This window comes from Solanum stenotomum, chromosome 8, assembly GCF_019186545.1.
Source record: "Solanum stenotomum isolate F172 chromosome 8, ASM1918654v1, whole genome shotgun sequence".
Classification (NCBI taxonomy): domain Eukaryota; kingdom Viridiplantae; phylum Streptophyta; class Magnoliopsida; order Solanales; family Solanaceae; genus Solanum; species Solanum stenotomum.
Genome location: NC_064289.1, coordinates 4,754,253 through 4,777,061, shown reverse-complemented (window position 1 = coordinate 4,777,061; position 22,809 = coordinate 4,754,253). Strand labels below are relative to the sequence as shown.

Below are 22,809 nucleotides of genomic sequence, written 5' to 3'. Positions count from 1 at the left end.
CCCCCCCCCCCCCCCCCCCCCCCCCCCCCCCAGGATATAATAGCCTAATCACAAAGAATAGCTCAACAAACTCTGGACAAGACCTGAGTCCAAAGTTTCACAAAAATAACACTTTTCTTCGATTAATTAATAAGAATTTTGATTTTGACTAATTTTTATGCACTCTATTTTTTTGTACTCAAACAAATGAAGACCACCACTATTTTATAGTTGAGTAAGTTTTTCTAAATGAATAGGAAGATAATTGGATAGTAAAAGTGAAGATAAATCCTTGGAGAGATTTAACTTACTAGCTAGTGCTACTTTGGAGAGATTGTTTTCGATAAAATTCTTGACTCAAGAAAAACTTTTAAAAAATAGATTTGAAAGATACCAGAGAATAAAACTATGATAAAAATACAGAAGAAGAGAAATGTATTAATTACCGTAGTTTCTTTTGGTTCTTTTATTTGTTGGCACTACGAATTAGTTTAAAAAATATTATGACTTTTAATCTGTGATAGGAGGTTAATTGCCATCTTTACATGATAATCAAATTAACATTTATTATCTGTAATTATTTAATTAGTGATCTGATTATATAAATATTCATCAACTCCTCGACATATAATTATAACTTTTCAAATAATGAGATGTATCTACTGTTCTTTAATTCTGATTGCAGGCCTTCCGTTAATGAAGGATCTATAATTGATAAAATAAAATAATTAAAAGTGAAGACACTTCCGTACATATTTCTTTTTATAATTTTCGTTGATTTGATGTATCAACAAATATTCTCTTATTGTATTCTCCTTTATTTATTTTTTAAAATATATTTAATTTTACAAAAAATTAGGAACAAGATGCTTAAATGAAATTACTCCTATTTATTCGGTTGTATTCCAAAATGGGAGAAGCCTTTCAAATAATTAAAGTCGGTCTAATCAATGGAAAAAGTATGTAGTTTATATTTTATAAAAAATAATCAAGCTAATCTTTCAACTTTATCAATATAAATACACGTGTATCGCACGTATTTTTTTAATTTCTTTTTGCAATATATACAAAGTACATATGTATAGCACTGCGATGCACACACTCACCAACGTTGGGGTAAAATAATTAAACTCACGAAAGTAATCTATTAAGAATTCAATAAGTAAAAAAAATAATATTTTTTTAAAGCAATTCCGCTAGGCAAGGTGTGCCTAAGGCTAGTTTTATTAATAAAGAGAAAAGGATCTCAAAGAGAAAAGTACAAGCAAGGAAGGCTACCTTACTAATCTTAATGAGGTAACGAACCTCTACTAATTAACAAGTATGAATAAAATAAGAGCTAAAAAAAAATAGATATTCTATGACTATCATAGAGTTTATAATACACTCTGTGATGATACTACAAATTAAATAAGCATGCTTAAGTAATGCAAAAATATAAAATCTAAGAATAAAGCTGAGTTATCAACCTCAAACTTCATTTTATATATGTAAGAATTAAAAGAGATGGATTACTCCGTGTAAAATAACCTAAAGTATTTTCCTCTTATCTTCTTCATCAAATATGTCCAAAAAAATTTGATAGTTCATCACTTGATAGTAAAAAAAGAAGTTATAGTTCAAAACTTATAAATTAAAAGTTTTGATTCTACCGCATCTATTTAGTGTCTATATTATTTTATAATTTGAATAATAAAATTAATATACAGACGTATATAAAAAGTATAGTATATACATTAAGACGAACGTCTTCAAAGAATAAATTTGTGTTGTAGAAAAAAAAAGATATATTCCAATGGACAAGCAAAAAGACTAGGACTAGTGCGTAGGGCAATGAGGGAGCATGACCTGATTTGGTCTGATATTTGTCTATTAATTAATCCACCATATCATATAATAGAATGATTACATACTTAATTAGTCCCTATAATTACTACTAGTTGTTGGCAGGGGCGGAACCGGCCTTTCTGTGAGGAGGTTCATCCGAACACCTTCGACGGGAAATAGTACTATTTATATATGATTAAAATTATTTTTTATATATATAAAATAGATGTGAATCCCCTTCGATTAGTTCGTGTGTTTAGTTCTTCAGATTTTGAACTCCTTTATTAAAAATCTTAGCTTCGCCACTGATTGTTGGGGGTACAATAACTGCATGGAGGAGACATCACTTACTTTGTGATGTTTCTTTGACTAACATCATCACTATCTTTACACTTAAGTAAATTAAACACATATTAGGGAACTGAGTACTGAACTCAATAAAAAAATCACTATTTTTTTTACTTGACAGTTTGATTACAGGTGCATGGTCATTTTCAAAGATATTTGTTTGAATCGATGAGAAAAGAAAAAATAGCTATGTTTTCATATGAAAAAATCCACTATTTTAGTGATAATTCGTTTTTCACCATGTAATTTGTCTGTGAGTTTATCGATGAAAAATCAGAGGCGTATCCAAGAGGGGGTCACCGGGTTCACGTGAACCCATACTTCCTTCCTGAAATCATATATTGTAGTGTTATATTTTTTAAAAATATTTAAATATAGATATGTGAACCCACACTTAAAGTATTATACCTTGCGATTATGTTGGGTGCACCTCTATGAGTGAGGTTAAAAAATTGAATCTTTTAGTTATCTTGTTTTATTTTCCTTTTTAAAATTGGGTAATGTCTCTCTAAGGGGTTTGGCTAGGTAAAAATAACTTTGGACCTATAATTTTAAAATTTTAATTATTTTTAGTGATAAGAATCTAAATGTTAAATCGATCAAATTTCTATCTTAGATCCACATTTTTGTAATAGTGCACCCATCATCTCAAAATCCTGGATACGCCTCTGTGAAAAATAGGTTAAAAATCAATTATATAACATAAAATTTTCACTAATTAGTCATGAAAAAACATTCGTTTCTAGTAATGAAACTATCGCCGCTAGCCTCCAAAGCCATCCATCGAAGTTTTCCAATCCCTTTTTTTTGGGGGCTTTCGAAACCGCACTATGCATAAATTTAAGGGTGAGGTTTATATCTACCTGTTTTTCCGCTTCTACAATTAAATGTAAATGAAAAACATAATATGAAATTAATGATATTAATGAATGTCAAATTTTGTTTAGAATATATTGTAATTCTTATCCATTTGGAGAGTAGTTTTCTAAATTAGTTGACCTAACTATGGTTATGATATTTGTTAATATAATATAATCTTGACCTTTAAACTTTAAATATGACACATGCCTCTAATCTAAACGTATACTTGACAAAATGGAAGGAAGGGGTAATGGAGGGGAGCCGGATCCACCTGTCAATATCATCGAGTTTTACCCTTGAAATTTGAAACTTCATAATAGTATATATTTTTTCAAAGACGTGATTGAAAATATAGTTTTTCTACTAAATATAAGTGTTTCTCAGAAAGAAATTTGGAAGAACTGGCAATTCGTATAATAGTACAACAATAATATTTGGACCATCAAATTTCTCTCTCACTTTTTGGTTCTTGTTTCTTCTAGTACAGTAAAGTAAAGCAAAGCCAACGAAACAAAAAATAGCTCACATGATCAAGTTGTTTGCAGCATCTGATTCAAAACTCAAAATCATGATTTTGGTTCACAAAGTTTATAAAGTCATGAAATATTGATGATTTTTAAATAGAATTTTGTAGTCCAAATTAAAGGGAAAACATATATATAGAATTTATGCAAATTTGAATTGAATTTGCAGCTTCTTATATAAAGTGTCAGCTTCCTTACTATATATTAAATAATTAAAACTAATAAACTATTGATAGAATAATTAAGGGTATCTTAATTAATATTGGTATGTTATTGTTATTGTTGTTGCATTAATCCGGGAAGGATCAAGTGGTCAAAACCGATAAGAGAAATTATTAATAAACCTCCGAAGATTTGGTAGCGAACACCTATTGTGAAGCTATTTAGTATACATTCATATCCCATCTCGAATACATTCAAATATATTCGAGAGCAATAAAAAAATCTTAGATTTTTGTAATTAGAAAACTTTTGGTATAAGATGTAATTAGCCACCAAAAGTATAAGATGTTTGTACCTTAGCTCTACAAATGAGAAAATTGTATGAAATAACAAACTATTAATTCAAATTAATTATTATAGCCATAGTTTATTTTAATTGTAATTCGCAGCAAACATCTCTTTTTTTGCCATCTGATTCGGTATATGATTAGTCATTTTCGGTATACAATTAGTCATTTATACATTTCGGTATAAAATGCGTTTGTGTTTGTATAAAGAGATAGAAAAGTGTATATACAAATACATATATTTTCGTCTTATACACTTATAATTATACAAATACAGATCTTATTATACAAATTACAATGTATAAATAAATTTATACAAAACTGAACAATTAATATAAAATTAGATGTTTGTAGCGAATTATACAAATCAAAAGCTTTATAGCAAACATACAATTTGCTATGGAGCGCAATTATGCAGATTATAGTTATAACATACAAATATGATTTTTATTTTGTTATATGTGAAAGTTGCTCACAAATTTGATAGATAAGATCCACTAACTTAAGGATTAAGCCCACTAGATCAGGCCCATATTTATCATTTTAATAGTACTTCGGCCCAATAATTTGGGTTGGACTTTAAGAGATAGATCAGAACCCGAATACCCGATTATCAGAACTTTGTGTACCCGTTAAGCTCTGAACATTTTGGGAGTTCTCATCCCCGGTGGCGGAGTGGTTGTTACGTATAACAGGAGAGAGATTCGCAGCGGAGCGTGAACTGAACGCGTGATTTGATGGGAGAAAATAGCTCTGTCACCGCCGCACCACCTCCGTCGTTGGAAAAAACCTCCGCCATCGAGGACGCGCTTCTCAAGCAATTCTTCGCTGAGGTCAGCGAGGTTGAGCGCGACAACGAAGTTATAAGGTCCAGCCTCCTTCCCTCCATATTATATATATTGATACAAAATACACACACATATAGATATAGATGTATGTGCTTGGTTACATCTGTGTGTGCCGTGATCCTTTTTGTTTGTGTCAAGTATTTGTTCTAAGATCTCCTCCACTCGTATATCGCGAATTTTATAACATGAACCTTGAAATGGATGCTATTCAGGTAACTGTAATTGTATTGTATGATTTATTTGTGAGCTTTGCCGGTAACAGTAATTGTATTGTATGATTTATCTGTGAGCTTTTGCCGGGAAGAAGATCAATAGTTTCTAACACCTAACACCTGAACAGGAAAGTTATATGGGATAAAATGATTTAAAGATTGGTAGGATAGACACGTTATTGGAATTACATGAATTTCTATCCTTACAAAACTCATTTTTTCACAAGTTTTGGAAGGAAAAATCACCTTCTAGACAACTACTTTGGTCTATGATTTGTATTTATTGAGGATTGAGCTTAACAACAACAAATACATGCCCAGTGAAATCTACAAGTCGAGTTTGGGGAGGTTAGAGTGTTAAAGGAGACCGTAACCCTACCTCGTGGAGGTAGAGAGGTTGTTTCTGAAGGATCATTGGCTCAAGTGCAGCAAATCAAAGTAGCTATGAAAAGAAAAAATGAAAATGAGTGAAGAAAACATAACAACTAATAAGCAATGCAGAGTAGTTAGAAAAGGAATAGTAACAAATGCAAATAGAGTAATAACTTCGGAGGCTAGCCTCCACTTCATCCACACCATATCAATATGATGTTTCCACACCTCCAACCTAGCATTAACTCCGTTGCGTGTCTCATCAATCAATACTATGCCATCTAGCATACATCATGGCACCTCATCTTGATTATACCGCTTCAATTCATCCATTACCAAAGCATAGAGAAATGGGCTAAGCATTGATTCCTGGTGCAACCCTATCTTGACTAAAAACTGCTCCGAGTCTCCTCCAACTGTTCAGTATTGTGCTTAATAATAGTCATCTATTCTATTTTGAAATATACTAGTTTCCTTTAGATTTGTATATCTTAACTGTTGATGTTGATAGCTGAATAAATACAAATTTCAATATTGTTTGTTATTTGCATTATTCTATATTTCATAATTTGGATTCAAACTTAAAAAATCGCAGGATACTTTCATGCTTCAAGTTGAATCCATTTGAATACCTTAACCTGTCATTTGATTCATCCATTGACGAAGTTAAAAAGCAGTATCGTAAGGTATATTTCTTGAAAGTTGAAATTCCCGTTGGACTCAAATGATTCCTTTTTTTATATCATATTCTGTGACTCGACCCTAATATATTACCATAAATTACATATATGCAGTTGTCTTTACTTGTTCACCCTGATAAATGCAAGCATCCACAAGCAAAGGAGGCATTTGGTGGTAAGAAAGCCACTTTTGTTGTTCCTTGTATAGAGGAGTATTGTCATTTTAGGTAGTTTATTGAGTGAAGGACTTCCCTGTTCAAACAAAAAATTCATTTCGTAATGGATAAATACCATGTTCGTACTTCTAGTTTCTATAGACTTATAAATGGATCTTTGCATTGAGTATTTGGGTTATGCTTTACATGATATCCCCTGTTCTGTTCATTAGGTGGTTTTATGTTAGATATTGATATCTTTCATCTCTAAGCTAAGATTGATCATTCCAAGAATTTTTTGAATCGGAAACTTGATCAATGTCCATGCTGTAGATATATTTGGGAAGTTGTTTTTCTATTATAATCGATTCGTATTAGTTAGCGTCGGCGCTTACTGCCTCTTAGTGACCGGTTTAAAATATTTTGTCTCAAGATTGGTTATTCAAAATTTAAGGCAACCATGGTGCTTTAAAATGGGTAACCTACTGAAGAGAGCAGAAGACTGCAGTTCCTCAGCCATTGATGTGAACCACAGTCTACTCACTACATATATACAGGAAGTGTATGTGGAACTACTCGTTATTGTATGCAAGTGTAAAACTATTTTTATTTCCATAAATATATCTTGCTACATGAATGATCTCTTCAGAAATATAGTATATGCTGAGTCTCTGTCGCTATAGCACTAGAAAAAACATATTTTACAACTTCAAAATTCTGGTGTATACTGGGATCTATCTGTTAAACTACCAGTACAAAGATTTTTTTTACAAGGTTCAGTTTTTATTTATTTTGTGTAATGCTTGGAGTGGTTAAGGGAATTTTCATCTTCATGAATGATATTGCTTGTGTATGTTATTTATGTCGAGTCAAAAAGAATTGGAAGAAGCAAAGATGAGAGCTGGAAAGAAGCATTAAGCCTTAATCTCAAAAGAACACTCTTGTAAATGCTTATATGTAGTCTTATTGTGAGATGATTTGGTTTGATTTTGTTTTTTTAACTGCTCAAGTAAGAATTTTATGTTTTATATCTTTCCCCTTCCTGTTTGTGAATTTTATTTTTGCAAATTTCATGTTGTATGCAGCCTTAGCTAAAGCGCAACAGTTATTACTTGATCAACAGGAGAGGGATTACATTCTGAGCCAAGTTGTTGCAGCAAAAGGTTCACCATCACCTCGCTATTCATTCTTTTGTTCTTTAGTCTTCCTTTCGCCATGGGATAGACTGCATTCACATTCTCTCTGCATTTCCAATGGAGCACTAAAACTGTTGCTGCATTTCTTCAGTGGTCTGAGTTCAACAAAAATGTACGGCGGTGTCTGTTTATGATTTTCATTCTTTTGCAGAAGGGACAATTTTTGAGAAATGGGGTTTGTTTCAAAATCTTGGTTTTTTTTGTCCAAGTTGAAGAAGTGCTGAGGAGTTGTTTTTCACCCAAAACTCTTCTTTCACTGTGAAAACACGCATAAATTTTCCCAAAAAAGATTTAAAAAACCAGAAGTTCTCCACACAAATCAGCTTACACAACTTGTTTTTCAAAAACCTCTTCAACATACTGTCCAAATGAAAGATGATAATCAATAGTGGCGAAAAACTTGTTGGTCTGGTATTGTGAGCCGTCTTCTGTAACTCAACATGGACAAATGGAGACTGTTCTGTATTTTCATTATGTTGCTCACTCACTTGAACTATTATATCAATTATTCTTCTGGTTTCCTTTGTCTCTTTCAATATATTATCTCCATAAAATACTGAAACTTTTGTGTTTTCCCCTTTTTGTGTATGAGCACAGAGGAATTAAGATCAAAGTGGAAGAAGCAGCTTAAAAAAGATACTGCTAGCAAATTGAAGTCATTAGTTACTGAGGTAGGTCTACAATTCTCTCAGATTTTTTAAATTGATCTGAATTTAGCTGGAATTATTGCTTCTGGATATTCAGATGGTGAATTTTCTTCCTAATGTTGTATCTACTACCGAGATGACATTTTTTTATAATGAAACCGTGAACATTTTCACACAATCAAAACCACATTAAACCGTGCAGGTCATCGACTCCTTGATTTGGTTATGTAACTTGCTGCGTTTTAGACTTACTCTCGTTTCACCTTTCTACTAGTATGTTTCTTATTGAACTCCTTGTGTTTCGTTTTTGCATGATTCTTATTCCACCTTAATGGTTTGGTTAAGGAACCTACATGGTTTCCATAGAGCATTTAGGAAAATATATAGCACTATGTAACTTTTGTGTTTCAGATGGTTGATTTCTGTACACTCCTGATTGTGCAAACAGGGTAAATATGACCAAGAACATGAGCAGTCAGAGGAATTCCAGCAGCAGCTGAAGTTAAAGGTTAGAGAAATATTGACGGATCAAGAATGGCGGAGGAGAAAAATGGCAATGAGAGTATGTTCCTTAGCTGTTTTCTTGATACGTCATCTTTTTGGATTTCTAGTTAAACTTACTGTTGGATTTTGCGTAGATATCTGAAGAGGAAGGTCGCTTGAAGAAAGATGAGGAAGAAACAAAAGAGATGTGGAAAAGAAAACGTGAGCATGAGGAGCAGTGGGAAGGAACTAGAGAAAATAGGGTTAGTTCTCTAGCTCATTTATAGTTATTGTATGTTCAGTGAAGTATGTTTTTTTAAATAACTTGCAGTTGGTGAATTTCTTAGTTACTACTTACCTATTTTTCAGGTTTATAGGATTTATAAAAAACATGTTTACAACAGTAGCAGCACTATAGTTAAATGTTTTCTGAGGTATAATCTACAGTTAGATTTCTTTCTGATAGCTGCTTGCTTTTTCTTCGTGTCATTAGGTGTCCAGTTGGAGGGATTTCATGAAGGGCGGGAAAAAGGTAAGTTTGATTAGCTTCCGTCAGTAAATGCTTTACCGGTCTTTTGTGATGATAAAGAACAGGGTGTGGGTGGCGAACATCTTGTAATGATAAAGAATAGGCCAAGTTTCATCATGCTTTTTTGCAGGCTAAGAAAGGAGAGATTCGGCCTCCAAAGCTTAAGACAGAAGATCCAAACAAATCTTATGTTCAAAGACCTGTTAAAAGAGGTTAACACATGTACTCTGATGGGTTTTTACTGCTTCCATAGTGCCGTGAATCTCATTGAAAGCATGATTGAACTGGCTTCTTGAGTGTAAGCTTCAACCTTTGTATAAAGTTGTATTTGTTGAAAAGCCAATTATTGAGCAGCAAATTACATTTTGCTCTCCAGTGTAGACCAGGTAGGGGAGAGCTTTTGGTATTATGTTCTATGTGCCTTGTTAATTCATCAGACTTCATTGTATGAAATCTCGAGAGGAAAAAGTGGAATAGAAGAGAGAAAGAGCAGGGCGAGAATGATTGGATCTGGGGTACTGCACCATAGCTTTCTTCAAATAACTCATCACACATTCTAAGCAAAAATATTTACGAAGATTGTTTATAAAAGGAGCTTCACGTAATCAACAAGAACCGTTAACTGATCTTAAAAATAGCTTATCTGCAACTTACATAGTAAACAACACGCTCCAATTTTTGTATGTCATTTTCTTGTTCACAAGGCAGCAACACAATTACACAAAGCAACGGCATCTATGATACATGAAATACAACAGCTCAGGATTATCTATCTCACCAATCCGCAGACAAAAATGATGATACACCTAAACGAGGAAAAGAATATGTAGGGACTAACAATTCAATGAAAACCCAGCACTACCCGCCCATGAGAATGATCAAAACTCCGAAAGGGTAAAATCCGTCTACCTCTTGCGGCTCAATGTACACCTCTATCGAAAACCCCATCTGCTCTGTATGATGACGAATAGAATAGACCATGCGCCTGCAACCTCCAATAACTAAATCTGATTTTCTTAAGACCCTTCCATGGAAGAATTACAACGTGGCTCGAGCCTTAAACTTTTCACGAGGATAAGTATCTCCGTTGAACTCTGATTGGTGACCGGCCGGCTATGTACATATCACTGGAAATCCGACATGTTAGCATGAGCCTGGAAGTATATAGCAAGACAATTGCACTATAATTTAAGTCCAAGCAACAGAACCTCGATCATTGGCTACTTGAGGACGTCCTCTGGTTGGTGTCGGTGGTCTGTTGGCATTTAGCTCCTATCCCAAAAATTGCGAGCAAGATCAAGCACACATCAAAGAGAGAAAAATGGGTCGAAAGAGATCAGGTAATAACAAACCTGCATCCAAGTATCTTCTATATGCCGCTCAGGTGAAGTTTCAGGAGAGGAAATTGCCGGCGGCAGCGGGTGAATAAGTTTTGGAACCACAACAAGATCTCTACCCAATACCAAGATAGCACCAGCATTATTAGCAGTACCTATAGAAAGGATGATGAGAAAAGAACAAAAAGAATTTGCATAAAGATAAAAGACAATCCAAGAAATAGAAAACCTCTAAACATCCAAAATTTGCGACATCTTACCACAATAATTAGTGGCTGAGAAAAGCGTAATTAAATGTCCCTGAGCAAATCGTTCAAATCCATCCATCACACATTCATGCGCTCGGACAATCAATTGAAGATCATTATTGTTGCAGAATTCCATCACACGATCGGGCTGCATGTATGCAAGTGTTTATATTAGTTAAACGAGAAATGCTAGGGAAACTATAACCAGCCAAACACCTTGGAGACCAGGATAGCTAGGAGATATCTAATATTACTGAAGTACTAAAACTCCAGTCCCAAACCTTTAAGTCGTAACAGCCCAACTGGTGAATCAAACAAGTGCCTTCAAGGAATCGTCAGTTCAACGTATTAAAAGAAAAAAAGCTTTCACATAACAAGGTCCAGGTTACAAAGATGGAACAGCTGCAATTGCACAAAACGAACTCAAGAAAATGACAGCCCATAGAATGTGAAAGTGAAAAGCAGGGCGGATGAAGCAATCTGGACTTTTTTGTTTGAAACATCATCTCTTTCGATACTGGGCTTATAAACAACTCCAGTTAACAGATAAGAATATGCAGCTTCCCAAAATAACAGCCAATAGGTTGAGATAGCATGCATAGTGATCGGACGTTGCATTTGGAGAGAAAAATATCTCAAAATTGATATGAAATATAAATTACTCACCCCAAAAGTGACCAACCCAGGCCCTCTTGCATTTGGTCTTAATCCTTCAACACTATCATTTTCTGTAGGGTCAGACCTACAAGCACGCGCCAGTGTGAGAAAATATGAGAATGTTAATGTCAATGAAGGAAGCATAGGAGAAGACGGAGACTAACCACAACAAATCCATAAGAACAATTGAGCCAGCATCCATAGTAATAGGGCGTTGGATATTTTCTATTTGTTCAACATGATTAATTGACCTTCCAATACCACCATGCATACAGATAATCTTTTTCTCGATTTGTGCTGCCAGAGGAAGCCAGTTGAACAACCTATTAAATCGATGCCATGCCCAAATTCCATCTCGCTCACCCTGTTGCATAAATAGACATCAGTGTCTAGCTTGAAAAGCAAGTACAAGCGCCAGTAAATCATAACATACCATGCGTTCAATGCACTCAATTCGAAAGCCGAAAAGCGCATTAATATCAGCAGCTTCATGGTTCCCACGAATTAGATGTACATTGAGGGGATACTCAACCTAAAGCATCAATTTATATCATCAAAATCACAGGGTAACTAAGAAAGTGAAAGCAAAGCAAACATCAAAATATTAGAGGTGCCTTTAAAGAAAGAAGAAGAGTTAGAAACAAGAGGTACCTTTAAAGCGAGAAGAAGGGTCATTGTTTCCAAACTGTGCTGGCCCCTATCAACATAATCTCCTAAGAAGAGATAGTCAATATACCTGATGGTCACTTAGCGACATTAGTATCAAGACTAAACGAACAAATATCATATCCACAAACCAGATCAATCCAAAAATGGTGCAAGTCTGCAGGAGTCAGAATTACAGGAGACACAGCAAAGAGACCAACAAAATATTGCGACACATTTTCTCTGTACTCCTTCAAGGAGTTAGTTTGGTTCTTGTTTTGGTAATAATTACTAACAAGCTCTCACAAGGGCTTAATTTAGAGAATGAAAAGGGAAAACATCCCTTCCATTTCCATAATAGTGTTCCCCACAAAATCAAAAAAAAGTATTCTGATAGCCCTACTGAGACACCTGACAGTTACAGCAACAAGCCAATTTGTGAGACCCACAATTTCAATCAAAATATCCATTTCAAAACAAAAATGAGGATTAAGAAATAATACTGCAATCCAGGGAACTAAAGACTGTCAAAAGGACACCTAGAACTGAAAATAAACAAACAGAAGCAAGATTGAGCCAAGGCACTTACGATATATCCCCAGCGGTCGATGGGGAACCATACTCATCGAAAAGACGCATAAGATCCCCAAATTGCCCATGCAAGTCACCAAATATCTTAATAGGAGCCTTAAGCTGTATAACACTAGGTTCACTCGCAAATATCCTTTCAGCACTGTCACAAAGATCAGCTATCTCATTGCAGTCCAAGAAAAACTGTCGTCGAACAGGCGGCTTCCAGCCACGAGGCTTCAGAAGATAGGTAATCACCTGAGATAGTAAGGAAAAATAAATAATATAACTAACATATTGCAGTTATTTGTCTTTACACGATATAACAGCTAAAGTTATAAAATTGCTCACAGTTACATTTTTTGCAGAGTGGGGAAGTCTTTGCTCGGGTGGTTCAGAATAGTTAGGAGCCTGATTGAATTAAGACAGACAGTCCAGCTCTCATCACATCCCCCCTCCTTTTCTCTCCTCCTCCCCTTACCTCTAGCTCACCCTAGTACAAGGCCACAACATATAGACAAGGAAATATAAATATTATTCTCTCTCTTTCTTCCCTCCAAAGTACTGTTACACATTTTTACTCCCCATTTCTTTATTTAACTTCTTAGAGACCGATAGTTCTATAGCTGAAACCAAATTCCCTAGTAAAGCAAAAAAAAAAAACAATTTGCTGCTTGTAAACTTCCCCATTGGATTTTTCTTGCTTCCTCACTTCATGATTCAACCAATCTTGAATTGGTCCAGTGCCCTGCCCTACTTTCGGTCATTCCAATCAAGGTGGTTTCAACATATTTAAAAAGCACTCTTGAAGAAACTCTTGCCAAAAGCAAGAGAGGAAGAGATAGTTAGGACATATAACCTACAACAGCACATGGAAACAGTCAACAAAACACCTATCTTCCTCGTGCGATAGAGCTATGCCAGGAGTAGAAACAACCAAATCGGCCATTTTACTGTCTAGCTGCTACTCAATGGCCCTTCAAACGGATATGCCCAAAAACAGAGACAAGCCAAATATATTGGATTTAATTAATTCAGCTACTTATTTAGCAAAACTTATGCACTGTTTCCACCATAGGATTTTGGAGTTTCGGTGCAAGCAGTTTACCCTTTTCACTTTCATGAATACCACATCAGCTAAAAATTGGTAGCCACATTGTGGCACGTAATCAGGTAATTCGTCTAGAGTCAAATCATTGTAGTACCTTTTTAGGAACACTGTTGATGGACATTTGACGATCCAATAGTTTCCTTGCTGCTGTTGCATTTTCTGGGGTTCCATAACTAACTCGCCTGCCTTCATTTTCAAACTGATCAATCGAAAGCTGCCGCACCATGCCACCTAGAGCACCACCAGTCTCTGCAGCTATAACCACCTTCAATGCATTAAGGCACATCATCAGTCAACTTATGAACAAACTAAGACCAACACATAGCATTAAGGATCTGAACACTGACAGCACGGTGATGCAGCCGGACTCCAGCTGGGGCAGAATTATTTGATAAGGCAGAGTCAGGCTTGATCAGAGTAGACGCCTGTTTTCCACTTGGCGTTGCCTCCGCTCCACGGTCTCTATCTGGAAGTTCAACTTCTCCATTCCCTTGTTGACGAGCTTTTGCAGCTGCTAGTGTAGCAGTAATAGCCTCAGCTTCTGCAGCAGAAGCCTCCACTAAATATTCAACACCTTTGATGAGTCTCCTGCAAACGAAACGAACCACAAGATATATCCTTAAAAACTAATCATGCATTAACAAAACAGAGACAGCAGATGCTGTTGTTCCTATGCAACTGCAAACTCACCGAGGTCCTTGAAACGTCGCATTTTCAGAGCTTATATCGGAATACATATCACCATTTACAGGGGGTGCGACAGGAGTTCCCAGTACAACTGAGCCATCATTAACTGCTTCAGGGTCTGTTTGTCTTGTTCTTTCATCACCAAAACCATACCTTCCTGTTAACCTCCCCGCTTGTACATTAACTGCAGCAGCTGCAGCTGCTGCATGTGAAGCTGCACTAGTTGTTTCAGCAGCAGCCAAGTCTTCAGCAACAAGTAAGTCATCTAGCAATACCCCTGCAACCAAAAAAATAGCAGGATTAAACTTGTTGAAGAAACAAGGAAGTGATCTGACTTCTGAGTAACTTCCAAGGTATATTTCATTACACTATTCATATTATTTATAGTTGGAAACATGCCATAGATACATTTGATGTTATCTTTGACTTTCACATCTGACGGAGTATTTGGCTACCTATACTTTGGAAAATTAAATGAATGTATTGCATGAAGAATAAACCAAGTCAACAACATTTCTCACATGATATCAGCTAATATTACTAAAGAGTTCGTTTGGATTGGACTATTTTAAGTGCTTTTAAAGCAAAATAGCTTTTTTGTAGTGTTTGGGTAAGATGAAAAAGCGTTTTTAAGCATTAATTTTAAGCCAAAACAACAAATAATAACAAGTCAAAAGATGGGATTCCAAACTCAACGGCTTATGCTTAAAATAAGTTCATCCAAACAGGCTTTTAATCTTCAATTAAGAATGTCTACTCATCCATAGCTTATGAGGGAAAAAGGATGACTACTCATCCATAATTGAAGAGCTAGGGCAGGGCAGGTTTGGAGTAGCTGATTGGGTTGTTTAGTGTCATTTTTAAGATGCTAAAGTGCCCAAAGAATGGAGGTGGAGTACTATGATCCCGTTGTATAAGAACAAGCTGATATTCAAAACTACATTAACTATAGAGGTATCAAGTTGTTAAGCCACACTATGGAAGTTTGTGAGAGAAGTGGAGATGAGGGTGAGGAGGTTGTGTCTATATCCGAGAACCAATTCGAATTCATGTCAGGACTATCAACTACAAAGGTCATTCATTCCATGAGGTGGAGCAATATAGGGAAATAAAGAGGGACTTACATATGGTGTTTATTGACCTAGAAAAGACTTACGACAAAGTCCCAAGGGAGGTTCTATAGGGATGCATGAAGGCTTGAGGTACTAATGGCTTACACTAGGGTGATTATAGATATGTACGATGGAGTTAAGACCAGACAAAAGGTAAGGACAAAAGGAGGGTACACAGAGCACTTGGTAGAAAAAGTTGCACTAGGGATCAGCTCTTAGCCCATTTCTATTTGCCTTAGTGATGGATGAATTGTCGAGCATATCCAAAGCGGGGTGTTATGGTGTATGATATTTGCAAATGACATAGTAGTGAATGACAAGACTCGCGATAAGTCAATTCTAGGCTAGAAGTTTGGGACAAACACAGGAGTCTAAAGGCTTCAGGTTGAGCAAGACCAAGACAAAATACTTGGAGTGTAAATTCAATGATGTAACACATGGGTAGGTGTGGAAGTAAGACTTGATACAGTGGTCATCATGTTCAAATTGCAACGGGTCTTTAATCTAAGGAAATGGGGAGATCAACGATGATGTGATGTCACATCATATTGGTGTTGGATGGACGAAATAGAGACTTGTGTGATACGGAAGTGCCACCAAAATTTAAAAGGTAAGTTCTACATAGTAAAGGTTAGAATCGTTAGATCGACCATGTTGTATGGGGCAGAGAGTTGGTCTTTCAAGAATTCTCATGTACAAAAGATAAAGTTGCTCGGAGAAATAAGATTAGAAATGTAGATATCCATGACAAGGTAGGAGTGGTCTCAATGGTGGACAAAATGAGGGAGGCAAGGCTAAGATAGTTTGGGCATCTAAAGAGGAGATGCATATATATCCTAGTGATGATGTGTGAGAGGCTGGTTATGGTGGGTCTAAGGAGAGGTAGATGTAGGCGGAAGATGTATTGGGGGGAGGTGATAGATTGGACATGCGCATTTCAGCTTACCAATGGGCAATGACATAATTGTAGATATGAAGGTATGGAATTCGCAAACTAGGATAGAGGGTTAGTAGATAAGTCAACATTGTCTCGCTTTTCGGCTAGACAAGCTTGATGGTAGTTGGAGCACTGCATCTATTGTATCTGTTAACTTTTTTACGGTAGTATTAGCATTAACCTCATAGTTTATCGTCTTCGGTTTTTTGTTACCATCGGTGTTTCTTGTGCTTCGATTATCGCATTGTTTCGTTGTTGTTACTCTTCTTCTTTTTTTGAATGCTATGAAGTGCTTTCCTTTAGGTTGCCATATCTTCTTCATTTCCGTATTTCCTTTTTATTTCTTTTTCAAACTGCTTTGAAATGCTTTTCATTAAGCCACGGGTCTAGCAAAAACAGTCTCTTTACCTCCTGATGTAGGGGTAAGGTCTGTGTACACCCTACCCTACCCTCCCAAGACCCCACTTGTGGAATTACACTGGGTATGTTGTTGTTTGTTATATGCATACTAGAGGATGAGATTCAATTATTGAAGACCACGTATGAATGCCTAGAACAAAGCACATCCAGCACCACCCCAGAGACGAAGAAAGGTGATAGAAGATACTTTTAGTTACTTTACAAATTCATTTTTCACAGGGCTGATCAGCTAGTTTCTTTACAATTCCAAGAAAAGTAAAAATGGTAGTCATCTGAAAATCAAACTGGAAAGCAAATATAAGAACATTCATTGATGTCTATCTTGTAGTCTTACCGCCACGCAGACCACCATAAATAAATATCAAGTCACCAACAGCAACAGCTGCATGTCTACAACGCCTGGTCAATTCAACTGCAGCATCACCGCCAGCTGCATCTGCACTGAATCTGCCAGTTCTAGGACTAGTGACAACAGAGGTTGTGTCACACCACACTCCTGCAGCTGTATCAAGAACTGCCAAAACAGGGGGAAGTAACCATGAGAGTGAGGAATGAACATAACAGTTAACCGGATGTCAAAATAAAGGAGTTAACCAAACAGCGACTCCACTGAGTATCACCAAAAGTAAATAAAAATACCTGCTATACTGGATGAGTCCTCCACCATGCGGCCACCACCAAGTGCCCCTCCAGATACATGGAGCCGAGCATTAACAAAAACCTATAATACCAGAACATAACTGATAAATATTATAAGAAGATTCATCTGCAAGATGAAGTTGATAAAAGGCATGAAGCAAACACTTACAGCGGCATGTTGATATCTAGAGGATGGTGACACACCAGGAGCAATGGCCCATTCCCAGCGCCCATCTCTATGTTTGGCAAGTCCATATGCGCTGGCTAGTGGCTATGGATTATCAAGGCAGTGGGAGAAGTATAAGTACAATCAACCAATGAGCACAAGGGCACACGAGAAAATAACAAAGTAACAGCTCAGATTCCCCACACAAACCAATTACACCAAGAGAAAGAAAAAAAATAGCAAACAAAAACGGAACTCTTGCATTCATCACATATGTTAGTTGTTACATGGATCTTCATATCTGTTTTTGACGAACCCATGTCGAACAGGTGAAGCACTGCATAGGTGTGCGCACTTCATGGTTCTTCAAAATATACCCACATTACAAATAACTTACGCAACCCATATCAGATACATAATCATATACTCGCTACAAAAAAAAATCTCCACGTGTTTGCACATATACTCGCTACAAAAAAAAATCTCCACGTGTTTGCACTAGACTTACTGACCGTTTTGAGTAATCAAAAAAATTATGAGAGCACTCGGTCAATTTTATTTTTTTAATGTCAATTTCAGTCAAACTGTCAATGTACACTTCTATGTAAATCTGGCCAAAGCTAATGCACAAGTCAACAAGGTTTACAGTCATAGGCGATAAAATGTACATCCAACAAAACTACAGTTTTTTTGAAGTACAATCCAGCCAAGCTGCATATACTTCTTAACTTCAAGTCCCAGACGTCCACTGTTCATTTATCACTAATCAGCTGCATATATCATTGTTAGGTTTAAGTGGATGAAGTTCAACACAGCATCATCTTTCACTCACAGTTTCTTGGGCATAGAGGTCCAGAAAAGACAGTAGTAAGTCTGTTATTTTTAAGTTAGTGCGCAAAAGCCGAAGTATCTAAAAGACATGAGCTGTTAAAAAGATATCATGTCAAAATTAGAATGGCTAAACACAGAATTCGCCAAGATACAAAAGTGAATGAATAAAAGAGCCCCTTATCTAGTAGTAAAACTTTTTAAGATCAGGTGATTTACATGATAAAATAAGAGAACGACACTACGTGAGGAAATGGAAATAGAAGAGGAGACGATGAAAAAAATAGGACTGAGAAAAATAGAGCATCATTTGTTCTAGAAAGATGGCAAACTTTCTGGCGAGCTACCCTTCTAAGTGCAAGTAAAAAAATGGTAAAGACAAACCAAGGAACACTTAAATCAGCATAAAAAACCATCTTTTCTTCTAATTGCATAAAAAAATATGCTTCACTCACCACACTATTGGCATCCCTCCCTCCACAAAGCAGAAGAAGACCATCCGATCTCGCACTTGCAGTTGCATACCTACCCAAGTAACAAGAGCAGATTAGGATTTCATTACTTTACTGGACGGTTGGACCAGATTAGGATCACAAGAATTTATCTTCAGCTGGACATCATAAGAGGAAACTAGAGACTCGGCTTATACACAGAAAAGTAAGAAATTGATGAAGATGAAAAAGTGTAGAATATTTTCACAAACACTTGTACAGCTTCAGGTCAACAAACAGTAGAGTCTAAGAAAACTTTGCTCAAGAAAATGTAGAAATTCTGAAAATATAAGAGACCAAGATATGATCAATCTGCAACTTTTCATCAAATAGTCATTCTTCCAGATAAGAAAAGAATGTATTTCCGCTTCTTGAGCATATGTTTGTCATGTTTTTTTTTTATAAAAGTGGTGGTATACGGGTCACCGAACATGCACCTAAGCTAATCCACGACAGCCAGTTATGCAAGCACACATGCGACTCTTCCTTTTCTTTCATTATACCCTATTTTTTTCTCTAAGTCTGCATACGTTTCAAGAGCTTCTAGGTCTTTGAATCAACTTTCTTCAATGCAAATCTGGAGGTCCACATAGGATATAACTAAACCAGCTCAAGTGACCTTCTCACATACTGCAATTGCAACTATAACAAGCCCAATACTTCTTTTTAGAAGTCAAAGGATCTCATTGCAATTTCCAAGTTCATGTCCAACCCAACAGTAACTCTTTCCCCTTTAGATATCTTGGTGACTCAAAACTCCAACCATATGGTTGGAGAGGAAGGTTTTACCAGTAGGCCATCCCTCCATAGTCAAGGGATCAGATTCATTCTTCTAAGCGATAAATAGTAACCAAACAGTCACTAAAGATTGCCACTATTTATCGCATGCTACTTCTTCAATTGACATGCACAAACAAAACTTTTAAGTTCTTCACCGTGTAATGAAGCACATAAAAGTTCAGAATAGCAAAATGAAATCAGTTGAGGTAAGGACAAAATAGTGAACGTCATGTACAGTGAGGAATTAAAGTAAACATCTTCAAGAAAGAGATCATGAAATTTACATGCAAGGAGGTGGGCCTTCACCCTCAGGCTCCAATTTGCGCCATTCATATGGCTTGGCAGCTGTGTCCAAAGCCCAAACATCAGCTAGAGGACGCTTACCTGAAAACAATGGATCAAATTATTAATTCTTTGTATATTATTGCTTAAATTAAATGGAAAGACCTCTTCACGAGACTGACCATCATTTCCACCAATAGCCATGAGATATCTTTGCCCTACCAAAGCCATGACGTGGCCATAACGTGGCCCTGGACCAGGTCCTTGGACGACAACCCTAAAAAGATCAGAATTATTTCAGTAGCTGATCAGCACACTTCACCAGCATACACCATGTTCATCGAAATTAAGTCCCTACTTGAACTGCTAGGTGCTAACCTGTGCCATCGTGGGCGTTGTTGCGTAAGGTCCAGAACATGAAGATCCTCAGCTGACAATCCAGCTGGACCAATTCCGCCCTGGGATGAATAACATTGAACATCTTTACTAGCTGAAGTATATAATCATGCACGACGCAAATGAAATGCTTTCAGTTTCTACCAACCTGAATAACAACCATAGTTCCAACCGCGGTAGCAACATGAGCAGCCCGTGGTGTGGGTGGCTCTCCTATTGGGGTCATCCTGTAATTAATAATAAACAGGCGCATACTTTATCCATTCTAAGTAATTAACAAATTAGAATGTAGCTTACAGTGACACCAATAGCCACTTACCTAGACCATTTATTTGTCAAAACATCATAGCAGTGCACATCAGCAGTAGCCCCAGCTAAACCTGCAATTAAGACCTCTTCTATCAATTGGTCACTTCATTCATTGCTTTTAATCTACACAACTGGAATGTAAACCATATTCTAATCAAATCCAAAAATTGTCCATGGATTGCCTAGAAAACAGGTCTGTCAAGTTGGATAATTAAGAGAATTGGAGGAAACGTACGAATTCCAGCACTTCCAGCAGAAGAAGGAGTCCCTGAACCAGCAGAATTCCCTTCAAGAGCAGTTGCCCCACCAAAGAGAATAAGCCTAGGACCAATGTAATTGGGGCTACCTTCCTCTCCAACAGCCGGTACAGCCGTTAACGTATGCCCACACCTTGGCCCTGGACCATCCTCCTTCTTCTCCATAACTGCGTGCACCACAGAATATGTCGGAGCACACCTCGGCCCCGCCACCGGAGTACTGCCCTGCTGCTGCTGAGGCTGAGAAGTTGCCGGCTGCTGCTCATCCTTAGGAGTCTCCGGCGGAGATCCCCCGGCTGATGACTGGCCGTTTAGCTGCTCCGACGACGCGCCTTTATTCTCTGCGTGATCGGATTCTGATGACATCGTTGAATCCACATCCATATCCCTCACCTCGAAACCCTAGATTCCTAAGCTTATTGGAGCTACAATCCTCAATCATATCCACTTTGGATCACCATTTCCAATCCAATTCAAACCACAAATGTCGAAAATCACAATTCCCAGTCCCTAGATCCTCTGATTCAAATACATCCAAGTTTTCCGAAAAAATTACACACCAAAAGAGAGAAAATTCTAGGTTTTTCCTTCTCTCTCTTCTTCCCTGAAAAAAAAAACTTCAAGGCGGTCTTCGAGGAATACAATAGCAGGATCAATCCGAACACTTTCTCTCTCTAAACCTCCTTCTCTGTCCAATCTTCCATCACTCGTTTTCTCTCTCTAAAAGTATTTATATGAATCTATAGATTCATACGTATTTTTCTGGGGATACTATCTCTGTCTCTCTCATCTGATGTGAATGGTTTAGAAGAAATGTGACTACGGTGGACTTCATTCTTTACCTCTCAAGGTACAAGTCCTGCTGCATGATTTACCCTTTGTTTTCACAATTGTACAAGCATTAATGCATGGAGTACAGCAGTTTTGTGCCGTCGTCAGATTTCTCTTTTTTTTTTGTAAAATAACCGGTTCCGATTTCAACGGGAGCAGTGCCCTCGTTGATTGGGTGAAAAAGAAGAACTCCGTCGGACGCGCAGGGGCGGCGCGTGTGTGGAACTGATTCAGCCTGACAAATACATATGGGATGAGAGCTGGCTTGGCTTAAGATAATGCTATTCAGATTGGTTAAGATTCATTCATATTATTTTATTTTATTTTTAATCTTTTTATTATGTATTTTTATTCCTTTAATTTCTCATACATTGTATTGTATCAAAATGCTAGATCATGAAGTTGTGAAATCTCATAATGAATGGAGAGGTTAAAATATACGCATATTTGATTATTTTTGCAAGGATTTAATATAAATATATCAAATATTAACTACGTAAATAAATTAATGTCTATATATATATATATATATGAAATTATAGCGAGAAAATGTGTCAAAAGAAATTAAGGTAAACAAAAATTATCGAACAAGATCTATTATTTCTTAAAAACAATGCAAACTCTAAAAATAGGGTTAAAAGAATATTTGATACAATAGTTTTAATTTACTATTAGGTCAATTTTCAACCTATTAATATTGTATTCAGAAATAATATGTTATCTAAGATTTATATGGCGATAATAATATAACGAAATGATAATGACATAAATTGAACTGTGACTATTTATTTTTATTTTTATTTAGTATGATAACTACATAAATTTGAATTTGTTAAGAATTGAATGAAATATGACCCAAAAATGAAATATAGCAATGCTCAAAAAAAAATTATGTTTTGGAGATTATAATATTATTTTAATTTTATAATAAGAGTA

The 22,809-nt window shown here is 36.3% G+C and overlaps 3 protein-coding genes across 4 annotated transcripts in view; 1 reads left to right on the top strand and 2 right to left on the bottom strand.

Moving 5' to 3' along the window:
* Positions 1–22,809, bottom strand: part of LOC125872983 (transcription factor LHW-like) — a 177,976-nt gene that overhangs the window by 22,665 nt on the left and 132,502 nt on the right. The window lies entirely within an intron of this gene.
* LOC125872994 (J domain-containing protein spf31-like) lies at positions 4,666–10,007 on the top strand. The gene is made up of 9 exons (XM_049553826.1): positions 4,666–4,916; positions 6,076–6,166; positions 6,275–6,335; positions 7,401–7,478; positions 8,109–8,182; positions 8,607–8,720; positions 8,797–8,904; positions 9,135–9,173; positions 9,301–10,007. Exons 1-9 carry the CDS (start codon positions 4,786–4,788, stop codon positions 9,385–9,387), a joined length of 783 nt encoding a protein of 260 aa, XP_049409783.1. The 5' UTR covers positions 4,666–4,785; the 3' UTR covers positions 9,388–10,007.
* Positions 9,773–21,909, bottom strand: LOC125872981 (serine/threonine-protein phosphatase BSL3). 2 transcript variants are annotated; one of them, XM_049553808.1, is made up of 22 exons: positions 21,021–21,909; positions 20,796–20,856; positions 20,625–20,703; positions 20,459–20,538; positions 20,263–20,357; positions 20,083–20,182; positions 18,983–19,052; positions 17,703–17,804; positions 17,534–17,615; positions 17,229–17,408; positions 14,429–14,702; positions 14,086–14,326; positions 13,833–14,003; positions 12,647–12,885; positions 12,064–12,148; positions 11,846–11,944; positions 11,577–11,776; positions 11,422–11,497; positions 10,768–10,903; positions 10,523–10,662; positions 10,379–10,442; positions 9,773–10,297 (listed from the first exon to the last, which is right to left on the bottom strand). In XM_049553808.1, exons 1-22 carry the CDS (start codon positions 21,424–21,426, stop codon positions 10,284–10,286), a joined length of 2,994 nt encoding a protein of 997 aa, XP_049409765.1. In that variant the 5' UTR covers positions 21,427–21,909; the 3' UTR covers positions 9,773–10,283. The 2 variants fall into 2 exon arrangements, with proteins under 2 accessions (XP_049409765.1, XP_049409764.1); XM_049553807.1 differs by having other exon boundaries at positions 9,773–10,442; positions 21,021–21,908.